This window comes from Podarcis muralis, chromosome 6 (genome assembly GCF_964188315.1).
Source record: "Podarcis muralis chromosome 6, rPodMur119.hap1.1, whole genome shotgun sequence".
NCBI classification, from domain to species: domain Eukaryota; kingdom Metazoa; phylum Chordata; class Lepidosauria; order Squamata; family Lacertidae; genus Podarcis; species Podarcis muralis.
Window position 1 is genome coordinate 473,681 of NC_135660.1, and position 27,852 is coordinate 501,532.

Consider the following 27,852-nt stretch of genomic DNA (forward strand, 5'->3'; position numbering starts at 1 on the left):
TTATTTTCCTGTATGTTCAGGGGTATTTCAGCCTGGTTCTTCCATTGCTGAGCTACTGCTAATCGAGCTGCAGTCAGTAAGAAGCCTATTAGTTCACTGTGGCACAGAGTGGAGCCTGAGTCTATGTCCAAGGTTAGGAGGGCTAAGGCGGGATCTGGAGAAAGGGGTTGGTCTGTAATTGTGGGTATAATGGAGAATACTCTATTCCAAAAGCTTTAAACGTCAGGGCATTCCCACCAAACATGAATAAACAAACCAAGCTTTCCACAGCCCTTCTAACATAGAGGAGAAAGGGGTGTGTGTGTTAATTTTTGCCAGCCTGACTGGCATCCAGTGCCATTGGCCTTGAATGAGGCCTCCTGTGCGTGAGCAGAGATGGTCTTGAATGGGGAGTGGTCCAGATACCCTCCCATTTGTGATCTTCAGTTGGGTGGCCTAAATCCGATTCCCATACAATTCAAAGCCCTTTAGCGTCCACCGTTTCCTGATCTGACAGATTGCTGTATATTTGGGAAGCGTCACCCTTCAGGGCACAGGCTGGCATAAGGATTCAAAGAAGGGAAGTGTGTCTAGGTCCTCTCCCTCACACTCCAAAGGCTGTGCAAAAGAATGAGCCTGAGCTACCTGAAACAGGTCGCGTGAGTGCCTTTTAATTTACCTTGCAGTCCCTCTTGCGAAATTGCTTTCCCTCTAGGAAGCAGGTCACAGATGGTGTAAATGCCAAGGAAGCTGGATGATCCAGGAACGGGACCAGCGGTGAAGGGTTTTGCTCCCTGTTCTCCACACCATCAGTACTGATCTAGTAAATGGATTGTCTGTCTTCCTTACCTCCTTCAAGGACCAAGGTAAGAAATGGTGGCCTTTCACTGAAGGTGTGGGAGGGACGATCTTGAGTTGTTGGACCCCAGGGTTCCTCCCTTGGGCAATGGGATCAAGGGTTTGTTTTGAAAAGGAGCACAGAATAAATAACATTAAGTTAAGATGCATTCCCATCCCTCCTTTTGTTCTCTGTTGATAGTTTTGTTGCTTCTCCTAGTTTTTTTGCTTCCTGACACAAATGCGTTGAATCTTTAGCTGAAAAGGAGGGATGGGAATAGGCAAACTTTTTAAAAATACAAGGACTTAGGTTGGGGTCCATTTTCTGAAGCAACGACTGCCTGGTACTGAGAAGACCACTGCTGGTGGTGGGGAGGAGGAGCGGCAAGGGCACTGATGCCAAAGAGCCTGCCCTCTGGCTTGGCACCAGTTGCCACCCTCCTCCCAGCAACAAAGGGATGAGTGAAAGGGGAGGAAGGTGTGGCTTGCCAGGGCAGGATCCTCAGCCCCAGAGAGGCTCATAAAAGGAGCTGCCCTTGCAGGGATCCTTTCCAGAGAGGCTGGAGAGCATCGGCTGCTGGTCTGCAGGAGGAGAACTTTCAGCAGGCAGGAGACACCACCTGAGCTCAGGTAGGCCAAGACCACGTCTCTTTGGGGTCTTCTTCGAAGGCTTGTGGAAGGCAGGCTCTCCATTCTGAGGGGGCTTCCTTCCCACAGGCAAGGGGTAGGAGCCTGGAGGGGCTTGGAGTTGGGCTGCTTTTTCATGCAAGCGTTGGCTCAAAGGGCTCAAAATCAAGCCTTGACCCTCCAGAATTACCAACAGGGATAAATGCTTGACCAGCAGCTGACCATGCACCCCATAAATGGCCAAAGCTTGCTTGTTTATTACTATAATCTTTAGAATTTTTGTAAAATTATGGACAGAAGTTCAACATCACTCCCCTGAGAATTTGGTTACAATAAGAGGCTAAGCCTAAGTGATAGTGAACAGAATTTTTCAACAAAAAAGAAAGAGAAAACAAAGACCCAAAAGTACAAATGTAAAGAGCCACGTTATGGACTGGTTACAATACCATCAGTTACATGAAATATTTAGATTAGATAGAAAAAAGGGTTTTTCCAACCACAGCTCACAATTTGAAAAAGAACTTCTACAAAACAAAGAGAAACTTTAGTCCAAAATGTGTAATTTGTTATTAGACCGGGAACAAAAGACGAGCTTGTTAAAGCCTCAATGACACACCGGGCAATAGATATAAGACACAATATAGATTTTAACCTCTGGGAAGAACTCTGGAAAAGTGATGTTACAGCAATAACAGCATGTTATTCTGTGAAGGAGAACTACCTGAAAATGATTCACAGGTGGTATTTAACTCCGAGTAGGCTTGCTAAGATTTACAAGACAGAATCAGATTAGTGCTGGAAGGTAAAGAGGTGGAGGGAATGTTTTTTCATATGCGGAGGACTTGTAAAAGGGTAAAAGAGTATTGGGAAATGATCCATAATGAATTGGAAAAAATGTTTAAAAGTACTTTCCCAAAACCCCCAGAGTCCTTTCTGTTGGGGATAATTCAGACTGAAATTCCTAGGTGTCAAAAAAGGTTATTTAGGGATGCTACAACTGTGGCCTGTGTTTTGTTAGCCCCCAAATGGAAAACGAGCGAGGTCCCAACCAAAGAAGAAAGGCAACTTAAGTGGACAGAATATGCACAATTCCCAGGCTTAACATATAGAATCAGAGAACAGGAAGAACATACATTTAAAGAAGATTGGAAAACTTTTATTGAATATATGGGAAATAATTGTATACAGCTGAAAATGCTGGCAGCAGTGTAAACAAGTTTTGATGGATACAATAATGTAATACTGAATGGCATAGCTTTTGTAAAATATGTAGGGATTTATGATATGTAAAATGAACCATGGAAAGAGAAGAAGGGAAGCCTTACGGATATTTTAAATTGCAAAACAGATTTAATAGAAAATATAAATATAAATCTCTAATAGTCTGAAGACATAATAAAGTTGTCACAACTTTACTTCTTTCATAAAATTTATACACTGCTTTACTATAAAAAGACAAACCTCTAAATGGTTTACAAAAAGGACAAAACAATAACAGTAGCAATAAGAAAAATTAACGACAATAATTTAAGACTCCCCCCCCCCCCCCCAGTTCTGCCAACCCAGCTTCTGGCTGAAGGGACTCGCAAGAGAGCCACTGTCTTCAGGGGAGACCTCTCTGAACCCCCTTCCAGCCGCCATCCAGCAGAGACTCCCCAGAGGCAGAGGAGGCAGCTGGGCATGGCCTGCCCGGGGTGTGTGTGTGTGCCCACCCATGGCTCTGCCCCGGAACTGGCGTGGTCTTGAGATGGGCTGGCTGCTCCTGGGGAGGTAATGAGAGAGCCCAGAGCGGCTGCAGACCCATTTCCTCTGCCTGGAAGCACAAGAGGCTGCAAGTCTGTCCAACAAGGAGCACTTTTGCTTATCGTAGAATCATAGCCATCTAGTCCAACCCCCGCAGTGCAGGAATCACAACGCTTTTCTCCTCTCCCCCCCCCCAATGGGTGGGAGATAAACTTTCTCAAATGAAGTAAAAAGTACATCTTTGGCGTAAGATTCTTTTCCAAAAGGTGATTCTACCTGCCCTATTGGTGATCTGAGTGTGAGGGATGCCTTTCCTTGCATGGAGTTGCTGGTCTCCCTCTGCCCAGCGATATTTGCAGCTGCCCTGGGGGGTCTCGCTGGGTCTCCTGGCTGAGCTGGAGTTGTGAGCCAATGCACTGCCTTCTGGGCTTCTTGGGCTCCCCCCCCCCACCTGCCTTCTCTCCTCGACAGGCACCTGGGGCTGAAGTTTCACCCAAGGCCCCTTTGGCCATTTCTGAGCCTTGCTCAATGTCTGCCTTGGTGGGGCAGGGCAGGGCCAGGGGCTCCTCCCACCCCAGCACTGCCAGACCCATAAAACTGGAGAGCTGGAAGGGACCCCAAGGGCCATCTAACTCCTCCCTGACCCTTCTGCTGTTTTTTTTTCCCTGCCAGGAAGGGAGCCTATTTCTGCTCCCGCCCATCGCCATGGCAGTCCACTGGGTGCTGCTCCCCTTCATCCTGGGACTCCTCGGCGGGACCCAGGGGCAAACTTTCCACATGGGGAGCTGCCCAGACCCTCCAGTCCAGGAAGGCTTTGACGTCAACAAGGTAGGAGCAAACCCGCCCTGACGCTGCCTTATTGCAGCCAAACTCAGCAGTCAGCTGGACCACCAGGTGGCGGCAGGGGGAGGGGGGTTTGAAGGTGGGGAGGGCATTGCCAAGGCTGGGCAGGGAAAAGCAGGGCAGAATGAGATTTCTTCAAGGCTACTCTGCGAGGAAGCATGTTCCACAGCGGTGCTTCAATCGCAGCCCCACAGAAGAGGATGGGCAGAACATGGAGTGACTCTCTTGTGTGTTCCCTCCTCTCTCTCAGTATCAGGGGATATGGTACGAGATTGAGAAGCTGCCATCCAATTTTGAGAAAGGGAAATGTATCCAGGCACACTATGAGCTCAAGGAAAACGGGAAAGTGAGAGTGGTGAACAAAGAACTCCTGTAAGTATCTTTCTCCTCCTGCTTGGTAGGAGTTGGGGGTGCAAAGTGGGTTCTTCTTCGTGGTTTGGGGAGGGGGTGGCTGGGCAAGAGCTGTGGGGCTCCTGCTGGGCTCCTGGGTGGCCCTCCTGCCCCAACACCTCCCTCTGGCTGCCCCGGCTGAGGGGTTTGCAAGCTTGCCTTTATCTAGGTGTTTTGGTGCCCCCTTCCAGGGCCAAAGACCCACCTGCAAAGACAGCTCACAAAGGGAGGCACAGAAGGTTTAAAACCTGCAAGGTCAGGCCATCCAACAGCGGCAGTTTAAAATTATACATTTAGTTAAAACGAGAACAGGAATAGCTGCATCTCAAAGGCCTATTTTAAAAACACAGAGAGAGGGAACCAGGCGCACAAAACGCAGGAGGGAATTGCACAGGGAAGGAGCCACCGCCAAAAAGGCCCCGCCTGCCTCCCACCAAGCAGGCAGATCTGAAGGGAAGGCCTGTGAATGCGACCGCGGCACAAGGGGACTGTAAACTTTCTTGTCCTCCTTGGGCTGCTCTTTACCTGCTGCACGTCTTCTTCTCCCTCCAGCTCTGACGGCTCCATCAACCAGATTGAGGGGGAAGCCTTCCAAAGAGACCACCATGAACCGGCGAAGCTGCAGGTCAAGTTTAGCTCGTGTAAGTAAGTGGGAGGCTCCTCCTCTTCCTCTTGGTTCACCCTGGTCATGGAGGATGGAGCTTGCAAGGCCAACCGTGGAGGCAGAATGGAATCTGCCCCGTTTCGGGGGTTTCTGCTGGCTACATTGTGGTTAGTAGTCATTGGCAATCCCCTCACTGCCCACTCCTCTTGGTGGACCATCCAAGTTGGTGGCCATCCCTGCCTCCTGCAGCAGTGAGTTCCATAGTTTAACCATGCACTATGTGAAGAAATAGCTTCTTTTACCTGTTCTGGATCTTCCAACACACAGCTTCACTGGAGCACCTCTCTGCATTGACTTTCTCCACAATATTCCAAATTTGCCCCAAAGTTGTAACCATTCCTCACCAGGGGAGTTGTTTCAGCCCCTTGAAAATTGAGTGGCCCTTTCAGCTCCGCAGCTCCCTTTGTGTTGCAGCGCACAGTGTCTTCCAGCTGTGAGCATGCCTTAGATTTGGACAAGGGCCTCACACTATTGGCCATTTGCAATCCCTTTATCAACGATCTGCTTCTTTGGCGCAATGTGGCTTCTTTCTACCTGCCCTCTACCTGCCAAGGAAGCAGATGGAGGCCTCATTCATTAGAAACACAGAGAAAGCCATTTCCTTGATTGCCGGCTGTGAGTTTGGCCACTTCATTCCCCGCTGCAAGGATACATCTATTATAAAGGCTGCCTTTTGCATTGTGATACAGTTCGGTGAAGTCTCTGCACTGCCCAGCTTCCCTTTGGGACGGCTGGGCTCCGAGTCACCAGTGAACAGGCTCCTTATTCCTTTTGCACCGTGGGCTTCCTTGTTGCCCCGGACAAAAGGGAGGCCTTGTTGGGAAATGAAGGGATGCTGCCAGGCCTCTCCCGTGCCTCCGTTTTCCTGCCGGCCAAGCCAGCCCTGGTTCTTCCAGCGGCTCTTTTGCTGATGGCAATTCCTGCTCCTTTCCCCTCCAGTCATGCCAGCAGCACCCTACTGGGTCCTCTCCACAGACTACGAGAACTACACGCTGATCTACTCCTGCACAAATTTCCTCTGGCTCTTCCATGTGGATTACGCCTGGATCATGTCCAGAACCCGCCAGCTGCCCCCGGAGACGGTGGAGCACCTCAAGAGCACCCTGCATTCCTACAAGATTGAGACGGCTCGCATGATGCCCACCGACCAGGAGAACTGCCCATCGGACATGTAGCCTGCAGAGGCCCCAACCAGCCCTGGACTCTGCCTGCTCCTCCTCGCTAGCTACTGCTTTGTCTTGACCAGCACAGTCTTTGGGCTCGTGTAGTCTGCCAGCCCTCAGGCCACCGGGACGGGTGGGAAGGCCCTGCGCCTGCTGCCTTGTGGCACCCACCTGTCCTGGGGAGGACCTTGCTGGAGTGTCCTGCTGCCCCCTTCCGCACTGCTGTTTCCGGGTTAAAATCTGTCTCAAGAGTAAAGCGAGGATCTTGGAGGAGGCTGCCAGTTGCTTCCTGGAGGGTTGGGAACCTGGGGCCACATTCCAAATTCTCTTGTGAGGAAACTTCAGTTTTTCTGCTTAGAATAAACTTGCCTAATCAAGCAACTTGCATCTATACAGCTCCTGATTTTCCTTCATTTATTGTGTCTTGCTATGGTGCTGAAATTGCGGGGGCGGGGGGGGGGGCGCCTTGGAGTGAGAACCCCTCACTCCTTTGGAACTTGCACCTCAGAATTTCCAGAACCCCAAAGGGTGTGTTTGTTTCCGACCTCCTTGCAGCCTCTTTGCCTGTCAGAGGCTGAGCCAAAGGTGGGTGGTTGAGATGGGTGCTGAGGGTTGTTGTCAGTCCTGCTGAAAAGCCGTGTCTAGACCTCCTCACTGCCGTTTAGAGGCAAACCATCTGGGCCTCTGCTGAGATGTGCATTATCTGGCAGCCTGCCTGGTAAAGTGACAGGCTGGGGGCCCAAGAGGAGTAAAGAGACGGGGACCAATTTCAGCCAGCTCCCCAACGGGCCCTTCTCCCTGCCGCCCCAGCGTTGCAAACATAGGCCCTGGTGCTGTGTTTTCTTGGCCAGGGGCTTTCTGGAGCTCCAGTGATAAACACAAGGCATACAAAATATGTAAAAACACCTCAACAATTGAAGCCTTACCTATTTGCAATTTATTTGCAGTTTAGGAGGGACCAGTTATGGTTGAGGTAGCTACAGGTGAGAAATAACGGCTGCCCTGAGGCCACCCAGTGAGGATCAGGCCCAAGTGGAAATGCGCCCCCCACTCCCATCATAAGCCTCAGTCACATGTCAGAGTTCATGGTTAACGGCTGAATGTGAAGCCAGTGCAAGCAGCAAACCTGAGACCACTCAGGAGACTGTGGTTTGCTTCACTCCAGACAAACCACCGTCTGAAACCTGAATCCCTGGGCCTGGCTTGTTTGAGGGCAGCCAGCTAGGGACCCTCTACCTCCCTTATTAATTGTGCATTCCTAGGGATCATCATGGTTTCAGGGAAGTAATACACGATCCTGCTCTCAATGCTCTTTATGCCTGCAAGAGTTTCTGGGCAGAGACGCTGCTTTGTTTCCTCCCAGGGCCCCCCCAGAGTGTCCTGCTCAATTCCTGTAACTTTTCATACTACAACTAAACAGTTTGCCGTGCCACACAAACCTGCCTGTAGTTCCAGCACTCATGTCTGCCACACCAGTAATGGCTGCCGGTGCAGAAGCTGCGCTTGAGGAAGAAGAGCTCATGGAACATTCACTGCTCCAGAAGTTTGTAAGTGGGACACTGGCTGCTTCCTCACCTGCCCACCTTCTCTAGGCAGCTGCTGGGTCTTTGAGCAACCAAGCTGATCTGCCGAGTGGGCCTGGAGCGCCACCCAGTGGCTTGCCAGGAGCCGAGCACCTGGTGCTCCAGAGCACTTCAAGAGAGTCGGAGCAGGGTCCGCAGGGCTGTGTGGAATCAGGATCCTGCCTCTGGCCTCCTCTGGGTTGCTTATTCTCTAAATAATAGCCAGCTGGGCTCTGCCACCACTCAGGGCCAAAGCCCTTCCAAGCTGGCTCACACAGAAAGTCAAAATGCAAAATGCCAATAAAATTAACTTACCGTATTAAGACTATAAAAATAAAGCAGGAAGCTGTTAACATTCTGGCACATCTCCCCATGAGCTTTTTCTCATCTGCATATATTTGCCTTAGCTAACATGCCACAAGCAGCAACTGAGGGCCCAAAACTAAGGAGAACAGCAATATTTTAGAAACCTGATGATTCAATCTCCATATGGCCAAATCAGTATTTTTGAAGCAGAGAGCAAATGGCTTTTGGGTGAAGCACATGTGTGCCATAGCAGGAATAGTCAGAGGAGAGAGGGGGAGGGATTCCTTCCTGTGAGAGGAGAAATCCTTCCTAAAGAAATGCCAGTTGCCACCTGCCATTTTTGTAAGGACCTGCATTCCAAGCAATACATATGCAGAGAGAGAGAGAGAGAGAGAGAGAGATCTGCTACCTGGGGTACTTTTGCAGCTGATGGGAAATGGCTGGATGGATTGAACAGACAGAACACAACTTTCAGTCCCTGGAAATTCAAATGCAGCCCCAAAGGCACAAATTCCTGGTTTGCCCAGGAGAAAACGGGCAGCGCAGCAACCCTGTGGCTGGCCAAACCTGTCTCTTCTTGCTGGAGGACTGAGAAGTCCCTGCAAAAAGCTGCTCTCCCTCTACCAACCTAGAAGGCACCCTCTGGAACCTGACGCTGTGGCTTCTGGGTCCTACTCCAGATCCAGCCCTGAGCTCCCCCCAAACTCCCAGCTGTTCAAAGACAACCTTGGCTCAGATCTGGCCACCAGTTATGAAAGAATCCCATTTTCCACAGACCATCAACAGCCATCTTGGTCGCTCTAAATATTTTGACCTTTCCGCAGCTACAGTGACCTGCGCTTAGCTCAGCATCATGCAGGGACAAATGCCATGGCTTCCTCTGGGAGTCAGCGAGACTCACACTAAAGGTAAAGGTACCCCTGCCCGTACGGGCCAGTCTTGACAGACTCTGGGGTTGAGCGCCCATCTCACTCAAGAGGCTGGGGGCCAGCGCTGTCCGGAGACACTTCCAGGTCACGTGGCCAGCGTGACAAAGCTGCATCTGGCGAGCCAGCGCAGCACACGGAACGCCGTTTACCTTCCCGCTGGTAAGCGGTCCCTATTTATCTACTTGCACCCGGGGGTGCTTTTGAATTGCTAGGTTGGCAGGCACTGGGACCGAGCAGCGGGAGCGCACCCCGCCACGGGGATTCGAACCGCCGACCTTTCGATCGGCAAGCTCTAGGCGCTGAGGCTTTTACCCACAGCGCCACTCGTGTCCCTCACACTAACCCTGCCTTTATCCCCCTTGGCTCTTCCTCACTTGGGGGTGGGGGCGGCAGTCTGGTGCCACCCCTGGGGATTCTGTGTTAGCCCTCCTGGCTGCATGTCTGCCAAGTGCCATCCCACAGCACTGTACCTTTCCCAGTCCAACAGGAACACCTCGCCCTCACTCAACCTCAACACCTGCCTTGGGGAACCTGCTCCCACACAGCCTGACTCTCTCCCAGGTGACTGAAGTGAAGCCACTGCCTGATTGCCCACTCACCCTGATGCTGTGCGACGGATGTGCACAGGGCTGGCCCCTCCATGAGGCAGCCGCCTCAGGTGGCAGAATCTATGGGGTGCCTCCATGAATGCCCTCTACCACCACCCTTGGGGAGGGTGGTTGGGGCGGCTTCCAGACTCGGGTGAGATCTCAGAAGAGCCCCATGAGAGGCCTCTGCACAATCTTGTGGGGCTCTCCTGAGATATCGCCAGAACACACAGCTGCGCACGCCGGTGAGAGAGGCTTTGGTGGGGCGGCAAGGGGGGAGGCGGGCTGAGCATGTGCAGGACAGCAGCTTCCCATCTCGCCTCAGGTGGTGAAACAGGATGCATGTGACCTTTATTTATTTTATCCTATTTATTTAATTTCTATACCACTGGTTCACGGCATAAAATTACAAGCAGGGGCAGGGGAGCTGGCAACCCGGGAGCCCGGCCATGCGGCCACTGCGTGGAACTCATCCGAACCGCTCAAGGGGAAGAGGCCTGCCTGGGCAATTTTGTGCTCGGGACGAGAGAGACTGGCAGCCCCCCCCCCCCAGCTCCCAAATGATCTGATGAGCCAGGCTCAACCCGGCCATTATCTCAATCACTCCAGCAAGGCGGTCGATCGGTTTGGGCAGGGCTGACAGCTGGCAAGATGATGCGGTCGTCACTGCTTGCAAGGGAACAGGCAGAGACACGGCGTCCTGATTAGCAGCCAAGCAGGGCGGGATGTTCTCCTGCCTGGAGCTGCTCTGCCCCTTTGATGCCGCGTCCCCTGAAGGGAGGCTCTTGTAGCGATCGGAGATGGCCGACTTGTTCAAGCTGTTCTGACAGCAGAGCGGCAAGCCCTAATCCCCTCGCACACCCGCCCATGTGCTCGTTAGCCCAGCGCCTGGCAGCCAGCAGGAAAGCCCTGTGACGGCGGTCATGGAGGACCGGAGCTGGGGTGGGCACAGGCTGCCAGGGGAGCGGGCTCCGCACCCATCTAGAGAGGCTCCACCTGGGGCAGAGCTGGCAAGGCCCTCGAGGAGAAGGGCCCCGCCTGCCCGGCCTGGCACGCAGGCGGAGGAATGTGCCCCTCGCCAGTCCCAGGGGTGGTGGGGTGGGGAGAGTGGGTCTGCATGCCCGTCCAGGCTGTCCTACCTCACAGGGTTGTTGTGAGGACAGAATTCAGGATTAGCCTCCTGAGTGGAGCTGCAGGGGGCTGGACTGGATGCCCTCGGGGGTCCCTTCCAGCCCTCCTATGAATGGGAAGGCGGGACACGCGCCCTCCGCTGAGGGGCCTCCGGGCGAGGGGAGCCTGGTGCGCCTCCCTTGGGGCCTCCGCTCTCACCGCCTCCTTCCGGGCGAGGCCGGGCAGGCCCACCTCGGCTCCAGGCCGGCCAGCGGGGCCAGAGCCCGGGGCCCCCGCGGAAAGGGCTCCTCGCCTCCCTGCCTGGGCCCCTCCTGGCGCGCCTGCACTACAACTCCCGTCATCCTGCGGGGGCGGCGCGGGGGCCGACGGGAGCTGCCTTCCCGCCGCGTCCGGAGGGCGGAGGCGCTGGCCCAGGCCGAGTCGCGTCCAATGGCAGCGGTTGTTGTCGTTTGGGTTGCGCAGGCGCAGTTTGCGTTGAGCGGCGCGTTCTACATCCGGGCTTCCGGACGTCCCGCCTCTCGCGCGCTCGGCGCATGCTCAGAACGCCGCCGCCGCCGCCGCCCGGCTTCTGAGGCGAAAAGGGAGGGAAGGGAGGCGGCCCCGCCCCGCGCCCCGCTTGTGACGCCGCGTCGCGCGTCGCCTGCCTGTTGCGCGTGCGCAGAGCGAGGCGGCGCCGTGACTCCGAGCGGCCTCCCGTCCCGCCTCCGCCGCCTGAGGAGAAGCAGCAGCAGCAGCAGCAGCAGCAGCAGGAGAGCCGAGGGGAGCGCGGCGGCAGCGGCAGCCGCAGCAGCGAGGCCACGGGCGGGCGAGCGAGTGGTCGGGCGGGGAGCCCCTGCCCCCCTCCCGGCGCCATGGAGGCCAAGTCCTCGTCCAGCAGCGGCCGCCCCCCCGTGAAGGGCATCCTCAAGAACCCCTCCGGGGGCAGCGGCAGCGGCGGCGGCGGCGCAGGCCTGGTGGCGGCGGCCCTGGCGGAGGCGTCCACCGCCAAGGCCAAGCGGGCCGCCGCCAAGCCCGCCGCGGAGGCCCCGCTGGGAGGCGCCTACGACGACGACGCCCAAGGGTGCGAGGCCGGGCCGGGGGGGGGCGGGACTCGGGCGCGGGAGGCGGGGCGCAGCAGAGGGAAGGGCGCCCCGGATCCCGCCCCGGATCAGCTTCCCTTCGGGGCCCCCCAGGCCCACTCCCCGTGGGCGGGGCGGGGAGCCTTCTGGTCAGATCTCCTTGGTTGCTGCCGGGGGGGGGGGGGTCCTGGTTTGGGGGCTGCCCTTCAGGTAGAGGGGGGGGGCGTGTGCGACCTCGTTTCATGATTGGAACAGGCGGATCAGAGCGATCATCTGTTCTTATGCCAGATGGGCGGGGTATAAATAATTTACTAGTATTATTATCACGCGGGTGGCGCTGGGGGTAAAACCTCAGCGCCTAGGGCTTGCCGATCGAAAGGTCGGCGGTTTGAATCCCCGCGGCGGGGTGCGCTGCCATCGCTCGGTCCCAGCACCTGCCAACCTAGCAGTTCGAAAGCACCCCCGGGTGCAAGTAGATAAATAGGGACCACTTACCAGTGGGAAGGTAAACAGCGTTTCCGTGTGCTGCGCTGGCTCGCCAGATGCAGCTTGTCACGCTGGCCACGTGACCCGGAAGTGTCTGCGGACAGCGCTGGCTCCCGACCTCTAGAGTGAGATGAGGGCACAACCCTAGAGTCTGTCAAGACTGGCCCGTACCGGCAGGGATACCTTTACCTTTACCTTTATTATTATCCTCCACCTTTTCTCCAAAGACCTCAAGGTGGTCTTTGCCCTTTCTCCCTCTTCATCTTGTCCTTACAACAGCCCTGTCGGGTTGGGGGGTTATAGAGCCCAAGGCCCACCCAGTGAGCTTTGTACCTGAGCAGGGGCTTTAAGGTGGGGTTGGATAGATCAAAAGGGTGAGTTGCCCTTCTCTCTAGGGAGAGGGAATAGGGTTTCTGAAAGAGAGAAGTGCTAATGTTTCTCTCCGTTCTAATTCCATTTCTTTCCTTTCTCATGTTCTTTTAGTAAGAAGTCCCAGAAGTGGGATGAAATGAACATCCTAGCTACCTACCATCCAGCGGGCAAAGACTACGGCTTAATGAAGATAGATGAGCCAAGCACGCCCTACCATAGGTAAGCCAGTCATGATGATTAAAAGATAGGTTGCCCTTGTGCGCTTAGCCAGATAAAGGCGCTTTTGATAGGCTAAACAGCAGCATGGAGTGAAAAGATTTCATGGCGTGGCAGGCTTTATGTGTTGCAGGGGTTGCTTTTGATTAATTAGTGCACATTGGTGTGCATGATAGGCTTTGGGGAAGTGCAAGCTCCAGTTATAAATTATTTGGAACTATATCTTTCAAAAAATTATATATCAAGGGAAAAGCCCTTCTACTCTGTTTAAAGAGACCAATTACAGCATTTAATAGGTCTCTGAATATGACATAGTTGGATATCACCTTTATTTTTGTAGATACCTTTGGTATCTTCAGCACAGGAGTTGATTTACGCAAAAATACTTGAAATAAGGAGAGCTGGCATTTAAAGGAATCTCTTCTGGCACGCAAGTAGCTTGGTGCTGCTTCTTCAAGTGAGGCTGTAGCAGCAAGTTCTCTTGATGTCCTCTCTGTGTCTTACCTTTGCAGCATGACAGGAGATGACGAAGATGCAGGCAGCGATACAGAATGCAACGAAGCCGTCACTGCAGATGTGCTGGCAAAGAAGTAAGTGCTCCTGGGTGCAGGGAGGATTGTTAGGTTTTATGCTACATTTAAAAATTATATTTTTACTTGAACTTGCTTATTTCTTTGGGTGTGTTATGTTACTACTGTAACCTGTCCTGTGATCTTGGGAAATAGAGTGGGCTAAAAGTATTATGAAATAAAATAAATAACCCAATAAATCTGTGTAGGTTAGCAGCTGCAGCACATGGCAAGGGGCCGAAGATTCTCGCTCAGCAGGAAGAGAGCAGCGAGGAAGAGGATGAGTTGGAGTTATCTCCTGAAGAACGTGGTAGGTCTTGCTTTGCCAGTTAGAGCCAAACGGTGCCTGTGGAATAGCTGACATGTGTGAAGGGCTAGATAGTTTTTATTTTTCATATTTGCACAGATGTTGTGGTTTGGTTCTTATCCCTATCTATAGATGGAAAGCTGAGGCAGAGGATGGTAATTTGATGGCCCGTGACCATCAAGTGGGGCTGGGAGGTGGGATTGAAGCCCAAGGAACAGACTCTTGACTCTGGACCCCATTAACATAATAGTTATAACCTGTGAAAGAAAGATGCTTAGATTTGAAGGCACTCCTGGGGGTTGGATTCCACTGTCAACACTTGGAGGAGACCCGTTGAAACCAGTGTTGTTAATTGACTTCAGCCCTTTGCAATGAGGGGCTCCTCTTTGAGTATGACTTAGCCCTTAAGTGTCAGGTAATGGCTGGGACCTTCTAACAAGTGGAGTTGGGTTAACAGGTAAAAGTTCGTCCTCCTTAGATCTCTACCTCCCCATGGCATGATAACGATGCTTGGGGACAGTTATGATTTTGGATATTTTCCTTCCCCCTGAAATTTCCAACTCAATTTCTAAATTTCAGGCTCTTGGTGAGACACGGAGCTTTTTCCAAGTCAGCAGTTCTTTTGACTGCATAACATCACAGGGGAGGGAAAGAGCTGTGGTGGTGAATGAGCTGCCTGCAGGGGCCAGGGAACAAGTTGGAAAGAATGGTTGCTCTTTGACGGATCAGTTTGGGGATCATGTTCTTGCCTCTTTCTGCAATTACACACTGCAGTTCTCTGTGTTCATACCACGGCTTTCTGAAAACTGCTCTTGAGAATAGCTGGCATTTGTGCTGGGTATCTCTTTTTTTTGTACCCTTAAGCCTTCCCAGTTACCTGCCCTTATGCCTGACTCCAGAGTAAAATGGCTGAGATTGGGAGCTGCTTAGGCTGGTCTGTTTGCTTCTTCCTTTGACTTTACTAACCAGAAAAGTAAGCCACTGATTTCTCAGTGCGAAGGCCCAACAAAACAGACATTGGTGTGGTTCTTGCACAGACTGTGCATACACACTTGTGCAGGTGGATTTTGGCTGCTTAGGTGGAAATTCTGCTCCATTGCGGACCTGGAAAAAATCTAGTTGAGCACCCTGCAGAAGCTGGGAGGGGAAAATGTTTTGGAAGTTCTAGACTGACCAAAAACAAGTTCTGTTTGTGCTGCCTCCCTACCCACCCATAGCCTTTGGGATGAGGTCGGCTGTAACTCCCCTTAGCAAATGCACCCTAGGCAATGTGGTAAGTAATTCCAGTTGAACACATTTATGTACATTGTTTCCTGGCCAAATGCAAGGCCTCTGCAGGATTTTTTAAAAACCTTCCTGTTGAAATGTTGATATTATTTTTTTTTATGGACCCCAGTTCTTGTCGTTCAGGGTCTTCATGGCAGCAGGCAGTGGCGGCAAGGTCTGCTGCAGCTTTAGCAGAGTGTTTAAAATGTGAAGTTGCAGGAGGTATTGCAGTCGAAAAACAATGGCTGATGAGTAGGTCTACTGAATCTGTTTGTTCTCCGTGCAGAGAAGAAGAGGCAGTTTGAGATGAAAAGGAAGACCCACTACAATGAAGGCAAGAACATCAAGCTGGCCAGGCAGCTGATTGCGAAGGAGCTGCATGGTGACGCAGCCAATGAAGAAGATGACGACGATGAATGCGATGATGAGGATGAAGACGATGAATGTGATGAAGAGATGCGGGACACAGTAGACCTTGGTGAGCCAGTTACTCCCAAAGTGCCTACAGTTGGTGCCGGTCAGAGAGCACTTCCCCACTAGCGTCGGCTCTGTGAGCCACAGGGTGGAGGGCGTTTTGCAGGGCTGAGAATAGGTTTCAGATTCTTAGGCTCCTAGGCAGCTGCTCTCGGGGTTTGGCAGCCTTGGCCATCTCCAGCCAAGTGTTTGCTTTGCCTGACAACTCTGGTATTGTCTTCAAAATGATATACAGTATCAGCTTGAAGTCTATATTGTGCTGTCGGTTTCATGATTTTTGACCTGGCAATATGTGTTTGGTGAGACGTTCATCAGGTCAGCATCCTGATATACCAACACATCACGATGTCTGAAATAAGGATGTAATTATGTAGAGGTGAACAGGGTAACGTCCTGGAAAGTGCTGCTTCTTAGGGGTCTAAAACTGACACAACTGATAGAACAGAAGAAATCGTGAGAGAAGGGATGACTGGCTTCACATTTTTTACATGTTGCAATTTTTTTCATAGTGCGTGCGCGCGCGCACACACACACACACACATTGTGATTCGCTATATATTGCCATGCTGAATATTATGAAACTTGACATAATGTGGACTTCAAACTGATTTTTGATGATGTTTCAATACATTGCCTATCCCTAGTCTGTGTGTGAGCGAGTACGTTTGGCGCACTATACAAAAATCACAATGTTGGAAAAACCATGAAGCCAGCTCACACTTCTTTGGAAGTTTTCAAGCAGAAGTTGGATAGCCGTCTGTCATAGATGCCTTATCCAAGATTCCTGCATTGCAGGGTGTTGAAGTAAATGACCCTTGCGGTTTCTCCCGATTCTGTGATTCTCTCGATTCCTGCAGCCCCTGTTACACTCTGCCAGCTCAGCTCTCCTCTGCCAGGGGGCAGCAGATCACAAGAGCAGGTGCTAGCAAAAATCACAATATGGGAAAATCCATGAAGCCAGCCAATGGCTCTACATAGCTCCATCCTTATTTCAGACATTAGTATATTGCAATGTTTAACTGGTATTATATCACGATTTTGAAAACCAGATATTGCCCAGCCTTAACAGCCAGCTCTGTTTCCATTGGAGGGACTTGTTCCTATTTGCCTGCAGGGGCCGTTCTCCTTGAGGTAGAAATAGGAACTGTGGAGAGACAAAAATGGGCAGTGTGTTGCCATTCTTGTTTTTCCACTCCTTTTCCAGGTGACTGGAAGGCAAGCCCTTCTAGGATTTGTGCAGCTGGGTGGAGCCCAAGCAGCCAGCACTGCCATGTCAGCAGACAGACTCAGTGTGTGTCTGCGTGTGTGAGAGAGAGAGAATTGGGCCGCAGCTGAGCTGGCCTGGAGGTTTGCGTTTGCACTCCTCACACAGCGTTCTGCATGCAGAATGGCTTATTCAGCTGCTGCTGAGCTGGTTTGGCCTTCCCTCTGCATGCCTCATTTACCCATCCTCCTTTATCCTCACATGAATAAATTGAATGCTTCTCTTGGAGATTTCAGAGGCTGCTTAGTGGCACTGATTTATTTATTTTTAGTTGGCTTCTGCTGTTGCTGGCCAAGTGGCTTCATTCACAAAGACACTTTGGAAGTAGCAGTGTTAGTGATGCCTGAACAGTTGGGTTTTGAGATTCTCCTCCCAGATGCAACCCAGATATTCTTGTATCCCATGATACACATATGAACTTCAGTTTCCAAGTTCTTTAGTTCTAAGTATCTCCTTTAGCAGAAACACACCTTTGACATCTGGGCTGGAAAAGGCATTGATAGCAAAGGGAGATTTGAAAGGAATAAGCCAGGCATAGGCAAACTCGGCCCTCTAGGTGTTTTGGGACTACTGTTCCCATCATCCCTGACCACTGGTCCTGTTAGCTAGGGATCATGGGAGTTGTAGTCTCAAAACATCTGGAGGGCTGAGTTTGCCTATGCCTGGAATAAGCACATGCAGAACAGCACTGTGGCAGAGACAGGCGATAGAGGAGGATCTGTGAGTTCTAGGAGAGAGTAGGGAGCCCAGGTGTGCTGTGGAATGGTTGAGGGGAGCCCAGGGAAGAGAAGACACAGGTGATATGATAGCTGCTTTCTACTGTGAGACATCTGAAAGGACCTCTCCAAACAGGCAAAATGGCAAATGCTGTTTGATATGAGGTTCATTCCACGCCAAATCACCTGGTGCCATGTGCTCTCACGGCTTAGATTTTCTTCATTTTTTTAATGTGTAGATACCTATGAGATAATCTCAAATAATTTTTAAAGATTTTTTGGTCCAAAATTGGGCGCAGACGATTTTTTTTTGAAAATTTCAATTTTTGTGCGATTTAGACTAATGCAGTTTCTGCGTCAGTTTAGGAAAAACCTCCTGTTTCGCTCGTTTTTCAACCGATTGGGCTTATTTTGGTATCAAAATAAAGGTACTTGTGGTCTCTTTCAAAATAAGGTATTAAAATGGTATTAAGTGCCACAGAAAAGGGTCACCAACCATTCAAAGTGAATTTTTGTCAGTTTATTTCTGGTGGGTTTGATAAGCCATAGCATGCAAACCACAACCAACATGTGTTTCATACTTTTGTTGTAGAATGGGCTAAGCATGTACTTTTTATGTTTTGAAAATGAGGGTGTTTTGTGGTTATAAAATAAATTGATTTTGAAGTAAATTTTTTACACTTTTTTGTACAGGTTTAAGGTCTCTTTGAGCCTGAAATAACTCACACATTCGTGAGAATAGTTAAAATTGTACCCTCTTATGTTACAATGTCGTCTGATATATTTTAAAAATTAAGCTTTATTGATTACTTAATAAAAACAAAATACGTCTCAGAGTCTTTGTTCATTTTATTGTGTAAAACACTTCTGCAGTGATATGGTCAAATCTGTTTTGTTTCTCATACATGTAATATGGTAATGAGGCTGTATGTGTGTGCGTGTGCATGTATATGTATATGTGACGATAGATAGATTGGATTTTACAATTTAATATTCAACCAAATAACACAATACAACATTTGTCATATAAACAAAAAAGAAAAAAAACCCACCCCATGACTTCCCTGGTTCTTTAAATATTTATTACTTCTGCTTAATTGTTGTCTTATTTTTATGATCTTATACCTCAATGTACTTAACATTTTTATACTAAATTTTATTTCGTAATTACAATTGCACTACATTTGAAAAAACGTAGTTTCTTTCTCTTTACACTTCCAGCTTTTATTAGAACTAGTTTTATACATTTTTGCAAGCTTAACTGGAGTTAAATACCATCGGTACATAATTTTCATATAATTCTCTTTCAGAGTTGTACAAGCAATAAATTTTAAATCAACTTTACATAATTTTTCCTAATCTTTCATTTGCATATTGTGTCCTAAATCTTGTGCCCATTTAATCATTACACATTTAACTTCATCTTTGGTTTCCCATTCTAACAATAAATTGTACATTTTCTTCAGTATTTCAGTGTTATCCTCTATAATTTCTCTTTAAAATCTAGACATAGCTAAATCATTTCTTTTTATCTTATTTAAAAACCTCATTTACTTGAAAATATTGCAACCAATCATTAACATGATCTCAAATTTCTTCAAAATCTTTCAATTTTAATTTCTCTTCTATTTTTATTAAAAGAGCTCTATACGTAAGCCATTTTTCTCTGCTTTTTTTAAAAATTGATGTTGCTTCCGTTGGTGACAACCACCACAGAGTCTTTTGTTCTAATAAATCTTTATATCTTTCCCATACTTTTAAAAGTGATCTCCTGATTATGTGATTACAGAATATGCACTTTCCCTTTATAATTCCACAGGTACGCATGACATCCAAATCTGTTGTCATGTCCTTCAAGATCTAACAAATCTGTATTTTCCAATTTAAAACCTACTGGCTGTTGCTGGGGAAGGAGGGGGAGAGGCTCAGAGTGAGCATTGTCACAATGGTGTTTAGGTGGAGCTGTTTGCCGGGCTCCGTATTTGCTGAATTAAAACCACAAAATAAGAATTTCTTGCTTTTTCTTTGATCCTTGAAACTGCCGGGGGAGAAGAGAACCCCTCAAGTCTGATACTTATTGCCTAAATCCTTTGGTTTCATTCACAAGAAACTTGTTGGATGTTTATAAAGTACAAAAATAAATACATTTCTTCTTGCTGATTCAGAAAGGTTATATTGCATACAGTGGTTAAAACAGCATCAGTGACCATACTACATTTATGGGAAACAAAATAGCTTTGACCATATCATTTCAGAAGTGCTTTACACAATAAAATGAACAAGGGCTCTGAGACGTAGTTTGTTTTTATTAGATCCTGCAGGAAAAGCAAAATCAATTGAACTCACTAATAACAACTACGGAAGTTCAAACAGCAATTAAAGAGGGAAAGATTGGGAAGGCACCTGGACCAGACGGATATAATACAGTAAAGTATTATAAAATATTAGGTGAACAACTGATAGCCCCGTTAAGAGAAGTTATGAACAATATATTGACAAAAGGACTGATCCCAAAGACATGGAAAGAAGCCTATATTACTTTGATTCCAAAACAAGGCACAGATTTATTGAGTGTGAAGAATTATAGACCAATTTTGTTATTAAATAATGATTCACTTTGAATGGTCTCCTGCGCCCAATTTTGGACCAAAAAATCTTTAAAAAATAATTTGAGGTTATCTCATAGGTATCTACACATAAAACTTTTTTTTGAAGAAAATCTGAGTCATGAGAGCATGGTCGAGTATTAAAAGCAGGTGATTTGGCGTGGAATGAATCATGAGTAAGTGTAAAATGATGTACACAGGGGCGAGAAATCTAAAGTGCTCCTGGGACCAGTGCTCCTGGGATCGGCAGCAGATGACCAAGAAGGAGACCTTGGATTCCAGTGGAGACCTTGATGAAGATGTTGAGAAAGGCTAGGGCAGGAATAAGCAAATTCCAGCCCTTCAGATGTTTGGGGCTACAATTCCCATCATCCCTGACCGCTGGTTCTGTTAGCTAGGGATGATGGGAATTGTGGTCCCAAACATCTAGAGGGCCGGAGTTTGCTTATGCCTGGGCTAGGGATTGTTAGGAAAGGGATTAAGAATAAAACTGCCAAAATTGTTAGGTCATTGCACAAATCTGTGGTGCAGTTTGGAATGTCGCCTCAAAAAGAATATTGTAGAGCTGGAAGAAGTTGAGAAAAGGACAAGGGGGTGAAACAACGAGCCAGTGAGGAAAGGTGACAATATTTTTAGTTCAGAGGAAAGACAAGCGACAGGAAACAGGATGGAGGTATAAAATTGGGACTAAAGAACGTCTTCCACACAGCGCAGAGTCAAGTTATGGCATTCCCTCCCACAGGAGTCAGAGATGGGCGCCAACTTGGGTGCCATTAAGAGAGGATTAGAGAAAAGCTTGGCAGATCAGGCTCCCGCAGTGACCAGCCACTGTGGCTGCCGGAGGCAGCAGGCCTCTCCAAACCAGCGGCTGGTGTTCCCTGCTGCGTTGCACTCATGTCCTGCTAGCAGGCATCCCTTAGGTTGGCCCCTTTGAGAAGAGAGTTCTGCCCTAGACAGGACTGGATCCTGCAGGGGGTTCTGCCATCACTTCAACCTCTGGAACCAAATTGCATAGCTCCCCCCCCCCCCATAATTTTATCTTTTTGCAAGTGCACTGAAGCAGTGCCTGTCCATCTGAAACACGTTATGTGCCTATTTCTTGACTGAGGTGAGTTTTTTTTTACTGTTATCTTCTTTCTGACAGATTGGGACACTTGAATAATACGTTAGCCATGACATTCAGAGTAGTAGGAATAAAGCAGATGAGAATCAAATCAAGGCCTAATGAATCTTCCCACCAGAACCCCGAGGACGACGTGCTGGTTAGCTGCTGGCCGTAATTCTGCGGATGATCTTTCTTGTGAAGCTGTGCAGTTCACAGAGCAAAGGAAGCTGAAACATGCGCATTTCTGAACTTCCTGTGAGCCTGAGTCACTTAGAAATCATCTCTCTTTTCAGCACAGTATTTGGACAAGAGCAGGCCTTGAATCTTGATTCAGTTGAGGAGGGGTTGCAGTCCTTTCAGCTGGGTCTTGGGGGGGGGGGTCCTTCTGTGTTTGTCTCCTTCACGCTGGCATGCCGGAATGGGTGGCTAAGTTCAGGAGGTTCTGGCTGCCCAGGCTCCTGATCTTCTTCCCCAACAAGGCCCTGGGGTGCTTGTGAGTTGGGCTCCTTCCGCTAAGCTCCCTGTGGCTTCTGCTTGGTCTCCTATGGCCTCCACTTGCATGGCCAGGGCTCCCTCTTTGCCCTTCCCACCACTGCAGAGCCCAATGAAGGGCTTCCCTCTAACATGCAGCCCTGTAGACTCTTTGGCAGCTGTTCATCTTTTCTCCAAGCAGAGGGGCAAGTCTGGGTTGAGTTGCCTGCTCTCAGTTGCTCACTAGCTGCCTCTGAATGGAGGGCTGGATGTGGGGCTGAAGCCACTAACTTTCCTTGGAACGGGGTCTGAGGTGGAGGCCTGCAGGTTTTTATTACAGTGGTGCCTCGCAAGACGAAATTAATTCGTTCCGCGAGTTTTGTCGTCTTGCAATTTTTTTTGTCTTGCGAAGCACGGTGTCGGGAAAGTTTTGGAAAAGCTTCAAAAATCACCAAAGTCTTCAAAAACCTCAAAAAAGGCTACCACACCGCGTTCTATGAGTTGCTCCACAAAGTCAAGTCACAACTGTATTAACGGTGTTAAGAAAAAGGAAACAAACTTGCAAGACGTTTCCGTCTTGCGAAGCAAGCCCATAGGGAAAATCGTCTTGCGAAGCAGCTCAAAAAACAAAAAACCCTTTCGTCTAGCGAGTTTTTTGTCTTGTGAGGCATTCGTCTTGCGAGGTACCACTGTATTAAGAATGGGATTTCCTACCTCTCTATGAGGCCCCAGTGATAGGAAAAAGGTGCATTTTCTCCCCTAGTCCCTCTCTTTCCCCCAAGTCCTGTAGGAATGGTGTGGGGAGTGTTTGGGGAGTATCAGGCTATGCTGGTAAGTGTAGTGTGGAGGTCTCTGTTCAGTTGTCTAAAGAGCTGTATGCGTCCCTCAACTTAAAGTCACCTGCTGTGTGACTAAGATGTTGGGAAGGAGGCCAGGAGAGACACTTGGGGTAGCAAATCCTCATCAGTCGGCTACTAAAACATTGGGACTGGGCAGGGAGGAGAAGGCACACATGATGTCCCAGATCCCAGTGTCTTTCTCTTCATCTTCAGAGATCTTTGCTGAGGTTATTTTAGCCTCGAGAACCAAGTTAAACAAAAATGGCATTGCTTTGGCACAACTGGTTGATCTGTGAGTGGCTGATCTCTCCCCTGCCAGGTCACCTGGTGCACTGCTGTTAGTCAAATATGTTGCTCCCTTCCCTTTTGTCTCTTCAGCCACCTGCTTGACAGTTGTGGGTAGTGTGTGTGTGTGTGTGTGTGTGTGTGTGTGTGTGTGTGTGTATAGTTCTGCCTCTCCCTGTTCCTTCCTACTTAGTCTTCTCTAGGGTAGATGTACCTCCTTGGCCAGCCTGTTCAAAAATGGTGCTAGATTTGGGGCTGGTCCAGTTCTTGCTGGAATTCTGTGTGGCAGATACAGAATCCTGACCATGAGGTGTGGATGCCTCAGTCTCTTGTGCTTGGTTGCTCACGTTGGATTTATATGTGACCTGGAAGGTGGTTGAAGCATGTGGGTGGTATAAAAGGCCCGCATGATGGACATTGTGGGTGGGACCCTTGCAGAGCTGCCCACAAAGCTAGTTGAGGGGTGTTTATGCAGGTCAAGCAATTGCTGTGCCTCATTTCAGAAACAATCACTGGTGGCTAAGAGGACTCTTGGCTTCTGCAGCTAGTGGAGATGATCCATGTGTTTGGGTGTTGTGCACGTGCTTTGATGGACTCAGGTTAACCATTTGGAGGTTCACCCTGTTCAGATGAAAAAGAAAGATGCTGCATGCAGGAATCTGACCGTCTGGGCTCTGCTCCTGTGAGGATGAACGCTTGCCCCATAGACGCACAATCTTCTGTCATGTAAACTGCAGCTGGTGAGAAATGCCCTGTTTCTTTTTTTCTCTTTCCTACAGCACCTGATCCTAGCGAGCCACTTGAGAAAATTGCACACAGCCTAGAAGAAGTCTGCTCAGGACTGTAGCTGATCCTGAAGCCACGCCTTTGTATTCACTGCATTGCACACCTGCAGTTGTGACTCAAGTCACTGAGGAGCAGGTCGGCTCCCACTTAGTGTTGCCAAGTGTGGTGGGAGCCGGCGAGACTTTTCTCTTAGGCAGACGGAAAACTCGGCTGAGCTGGCTTATTCTTGTGCCTGGCAGCCACAGAGAAGACGGCTTCATGCATAAACAGCAGGATCACATGACGTACAATGCAGGTGACTTTGGCACATCCGTGTTGCTCCTCTTTATGGTTTTGAAACAACCAGTCACTTTGCTTTCTCCTATTCTATTTGGCAGGACCTTCTAGGACTTAAAGTGGCCACATGCCTGGTGGAAGGGCTTTGGCATTGATGTGCCAAACTTTACGACTAGAATAGATGAACCCTTACACTGAAGCGCTTGACAATTGACAAGGTATTTTGAAGAAAAAAAAGGGATTGATTGATTAATAGGCTTCTTTTTGTAGAATATTTCTTCTTGGTTGTTAATCTTGCTAGTCTATATCTTGTTGCTGGAGGGGGAGAAACAGGCAGAGAGGGAGGTGGCATTAATGCAGCAAGGAGGCTCTGCATTCCCTCCATGCTTCCCAGAGCTTCCCTGCTGTTCCGTGGGGGCTGTTCTGAGCCTGGAAATGGGGCTCCTGCCCTGCCGGGCCGTGCAACGTTCTCTGCTTCTGCTTGTGGGCTTGGCTGTGGAGTGTTGTCTTGTGGGCTCTTTCACCCTGAATCTCCATTGAGCTGCGTGCCACCTTGTCAGCTGAGGCAGCCCAGGGGCTTGCCACACTTTCCCAAAGTTGGAGGGAAGTCAGCTTTGCAAATCTGCGCTAGAAGCATCACTCCCTCTTCCTGTCCAGAGCGATAGGGTGGCCTGGTGAACTGTGCTGCCACACAGCCCTAGTGAGGAGCCAGAGCAGCCGCCTGTACGTGGTTGTGGATGGAAGACCAGCCTTCGTCCTGGAGGCCCCTAGCGGCGGGGTCCTGGCTGATGGCAGGGGAGAAAGAGTCGGGGGTCTGGCTTGTTCCCTCTCTCCAGACTTGAGTAGAGAGAAAATCCTGCCTTGGCTTTTCAGTTCCTAATTTTGATCTAAATTTGATGTGTTGACCCAACTCCATATGACTCTATGGATCTGTTTTAAGGTGGCTTGTTCACTGTGTGACATCTGAACAACACATTGAAAGTTATAGTATTGCATTCCAGGGCTGTCTTAAAACGTTAGGCTCTTTGTACCCTTACAAGAAAGACGTGTGTGTAGTCACTTAACATAGATAAAATGGGGAGGGGGGTTGTTGAAACAAGCTTCACCTTTCCACAAAAGTCCAGGCTGTGTGGAATTGCATGTCAGCGTTGCCACATCAGAGTCACTGCCTGGCTTCCCGTTTGCAGTTTAATTGTGATGTTTTAAGTAAAAGTGTCGTTTCCTTTGACTGCATTTTCCCATGAGAAGAACTTGTAGTGAATGTTCTGTTCTTTAAAGCAGCTCTCCAGCTGCTGGTTGCACTCCACCTCCCAGCCCCACCCCTGCCGGCCCTATTCTGACAACATCATGGTGAAGTGACATTGACCTGTATCCCACTTGGTCCCAGTGAGCTGCATCTCCAGGGCACCCACCCCCAGGCCCCTAGTTGGCTGGCTGAGGTTGTGAGCCCTCTGGGCAGGGATGTTGTCTGTTCTGTACGGCACTGACCCTAAATAAACAAGTCTAATACCACTGGCTTGCTTCCTCAAGCCATCCTGATTGTTTGCGAAGCCCCCCCTTGGCCCTGGGGGAGTTTAGCCTGTTCTGCTGGCCCACCATCTGTGGAAACCTCCTTTGGACTTCAGGCTCCTCTGCAAAGAGGGTGGGGAGAAATGCCTGCATTTGGGATCAGCACCTGCCCTGATCCCAAGTGGCCTGCCCTGCACAGCCTCTCTGAGCCTTTGGGGCCCTTCGTCTGGCATGTATTGATGGCCCTTTTCCTGCCAAGCGGCAGCATTTTAAAATACCAAATCAAGGCCTATAAGCGCCATGAAGAGCAGAGGGGTCTCTGGGAGCTGGTGGCCTCTGACTTCCCCTGGGAATGTGCCAGAGGGATCCTTCCAAGTGAGCTCTGCATGAGTGCCGGTTCTTCACCAGGACATGGCAAGTGGAGGTGTCTGGTGAAGACCCTCCTCTACTCGGGTGGGGGAGCGAGAGAAGCTGCTTTTCAGGCCCCACCCCCAGTCTCCTTTCTTTCCTTAGCATGCAGTCTTATAATCTGCCCAGACTATGATCCAAGTATAATTGATTAAGGTTAAGGCATTGATTCTACAGTGGTGCCTCGCAAGACGAAATTAATCCATTCCGAGTCTCTTCGTCTTGCGGTTTTTTGTCTTGCGAAGCACGGCTATTAGCGGCTTAGCGGCTATTAGCAGCTTAGCGGCTATTAACGGCTTAGCGGCTATTAGCGGCTTAGCGGCTATTAGCGGCTTAGCGGCTATTAACGGCTTAGCGGCTTTAAGAAAAAGGAAACAAACTCGCAAGACGTTTCGTCTTGCAAAGCAAGCCCATAGGGAAATTCGTCTTGCGGAACGACTCAAAAAACGGAAAACCCTTTCGTCTAGCGAGTTTTTCATCTTGCAAGGCATTCGTCTTGCGGGGCACCACTGTATATGAATTTCTGAAGATTTTGTATCTTTCCCCCCCTTCAGCCAAGTTCAAAACATACAGTGTAACACTTCTAGGCAATTGAAAGCAGAATGATTACATTTTATGAACCTCCGTCCGTTGTCTGCCCAGCGGGAGGGTGCTCAGTCTACTATGCAAAAGGCTGAGCTGCCTTCCCTGCCTAAGCATTGCAGTGATTCCCTGCCGATTGCACACTCCACTGTTTTGCAAACAATTTTGATTGGTCAGTCGTTACCCATTCTTTGAAAATGCAGAGTTCATTCATCAAAGAATGGTATTTCATTGAAGCATGCATTTAATACAGTCGTACCTTGGATCCCGAACACCGCAAACCTGGAAGTGAGTGTTCTAGTTTGCAAACGTTCTTTGGAACCTGAACGGGGCTTCCATGGCTTCTGATTGGCTGCAGGAACTTCCTGCAGCCAATCAGAAGCCGTGCTTTGGTTTCCAAACGGACTTCCAGAACGGATTCCATTTGACTTCCAAGGTACAACCATAGTTGATTTCTCCAAAGAGGGAGGATTGGGGTTTTGGGGCTAGGTCGCGTTTGTGCTTACGGTGTGGGGGAACGGTCAGGCTCATCCTCCTGACTTTAGCTCAAGGCCGTGGTGGGGACTTGGTACTACTTCTGGGGTGTCACAATCCCCCCCTCCAGCTTTAACAATAGGTATTGGAAAAGACCTGATGGGTGCTCTGATCTACCCCGCTCAGCACCTCTGCAGCTGGCTGGCTTTTCTTTTTGGCTAGTTGTGTGGCATAGCAAAAGCAAGCTCCAACGACAAGCCTGCTTCTCCCTCCCCGGGCCTTGCAGGCTTTTCTTGGGGAGGGGTGTGCTCACCCCGAGGGGAAAAGCAAGCTGACAAGCACCAGGAGAGCAGCCACACACCTCCCAACTTCCTCAGCCGAGCCAGGTACACATCAATTGTTGACGGCCCTTCCTGTGTTGAACCCACAAAGTCGAAAAGAGAACTCTCAGGGCAGCCTCTGGAGTGGCTGCTTCCTCCTTCCTTTTCTCTGCTGGAGGAACACCACAAATGAAGGCACAAAGAGTTGCCAGCAGTATGTTCAGCTGTGGGGCATCTTCACCAGGCTCTTCCTGCTTCATTTGCTCACTGTCACTGCCATCACCAGGATGCAACCGCAGGAGCTCTATGCAATGTCAGAGTGTGTTTTGGGTTGTTTGGTATTTAGAATAAAGTTCTTAATTTAACTGTATGCGTTTTTGCATTTGTTCAGCTGCTGAGGCTGCAGCCAAAGGGGATGTTTCCTGTTATTCTCCTTTGTGGGGCGGGGGGAGAAGTTGGATCCTGGTGGACTTTGAACCAAACTCTCCAAAAAGGTGGAAAGAGGTTTCCCAACAGAGTGCCTAGAGCATGGTTAAAAAACCATGTTTTATTTTTTAAGATGAGAGGTCATAATATTGCAAGGTAAATAATGGAGGAGCCAACTGTCTTTTCTGAAGTAGAATCATGTATGGTAAGCTCTCAACCTACATGGGGGTTACTTTCCAGGGATCATGCCTGAAGCCAGAATTGTATATAGTCAAA

The 27,852-nt window shown here is 49.5% G+C and overlaps 2 protein-coding genes across 3 annotated transcripts; both read left to right on the top strand.

The window, feature by feature from the left end:
- The first annotated feature begins 1,290 nt into the window (after positions 1-1,290).
- APOD (apolipoprotein D) lies at positions 1,291-6,637 on the top strand. Its single transcript, XM_028731963.2, has 5 exons — positions 1,291-1,446; positions 3,859-4,014; positions 4,280-4,401; positions 4,972-5,060; positions 6,023-6,637. Exons 2-5 carry the CDS (start codon positions 3,892-3,894, stop codon positions 6,256-6,258), a joined length of 570 nt encoding a protein of 189 aa, XP_028587796.1. The 5' UTR covers positions 1,291-1,446; positions 3,859-3,891; the 3' UTR covers positions 6,259-6,637.
- A 4,787-nt stretch (positions 6,638-11,424) lies between these two features.
- PPP1R2 (protein phosphatase 1 regulatory inhibitor subunit 2) lies at positions 11,425-27,515 on the top strand. 2 transcript variants are annotated; one of them, XM_077929594.1, is made up of 6 exons: positions 11,425-11,821; positions 12,789-12,896; positions 13,406-13,483; positions 13,672-13,772; positions 15,322-15,513; positions 21,240-23,568. In XM_077929594.1, exons 1-6 carry the CDS (start codon positions 11,613-11,615, stop codon positions 21,251-21,253), a joined length of 702 nt encoding a protein of 233 aa, XP_077785720.1. In that variant the 5' UTR covers positions 11,425-11,612; the 3' UTR covers positions 21,254-23,568. The 2 variants fall into 2 exon arrangements, with proteins under 2 accessions (XP_077785720.1, XP_028587795.2); XM_028731962.2 differs by lacking the exon at positions 21,240-23,568 and adding an exon at positions 23,575-27,515 and having other exon boundaries at positions 11,427-11,821.
- The last annotated feature ends 337 nt before the right edge of the window (positions 27,516-27,852 follow it).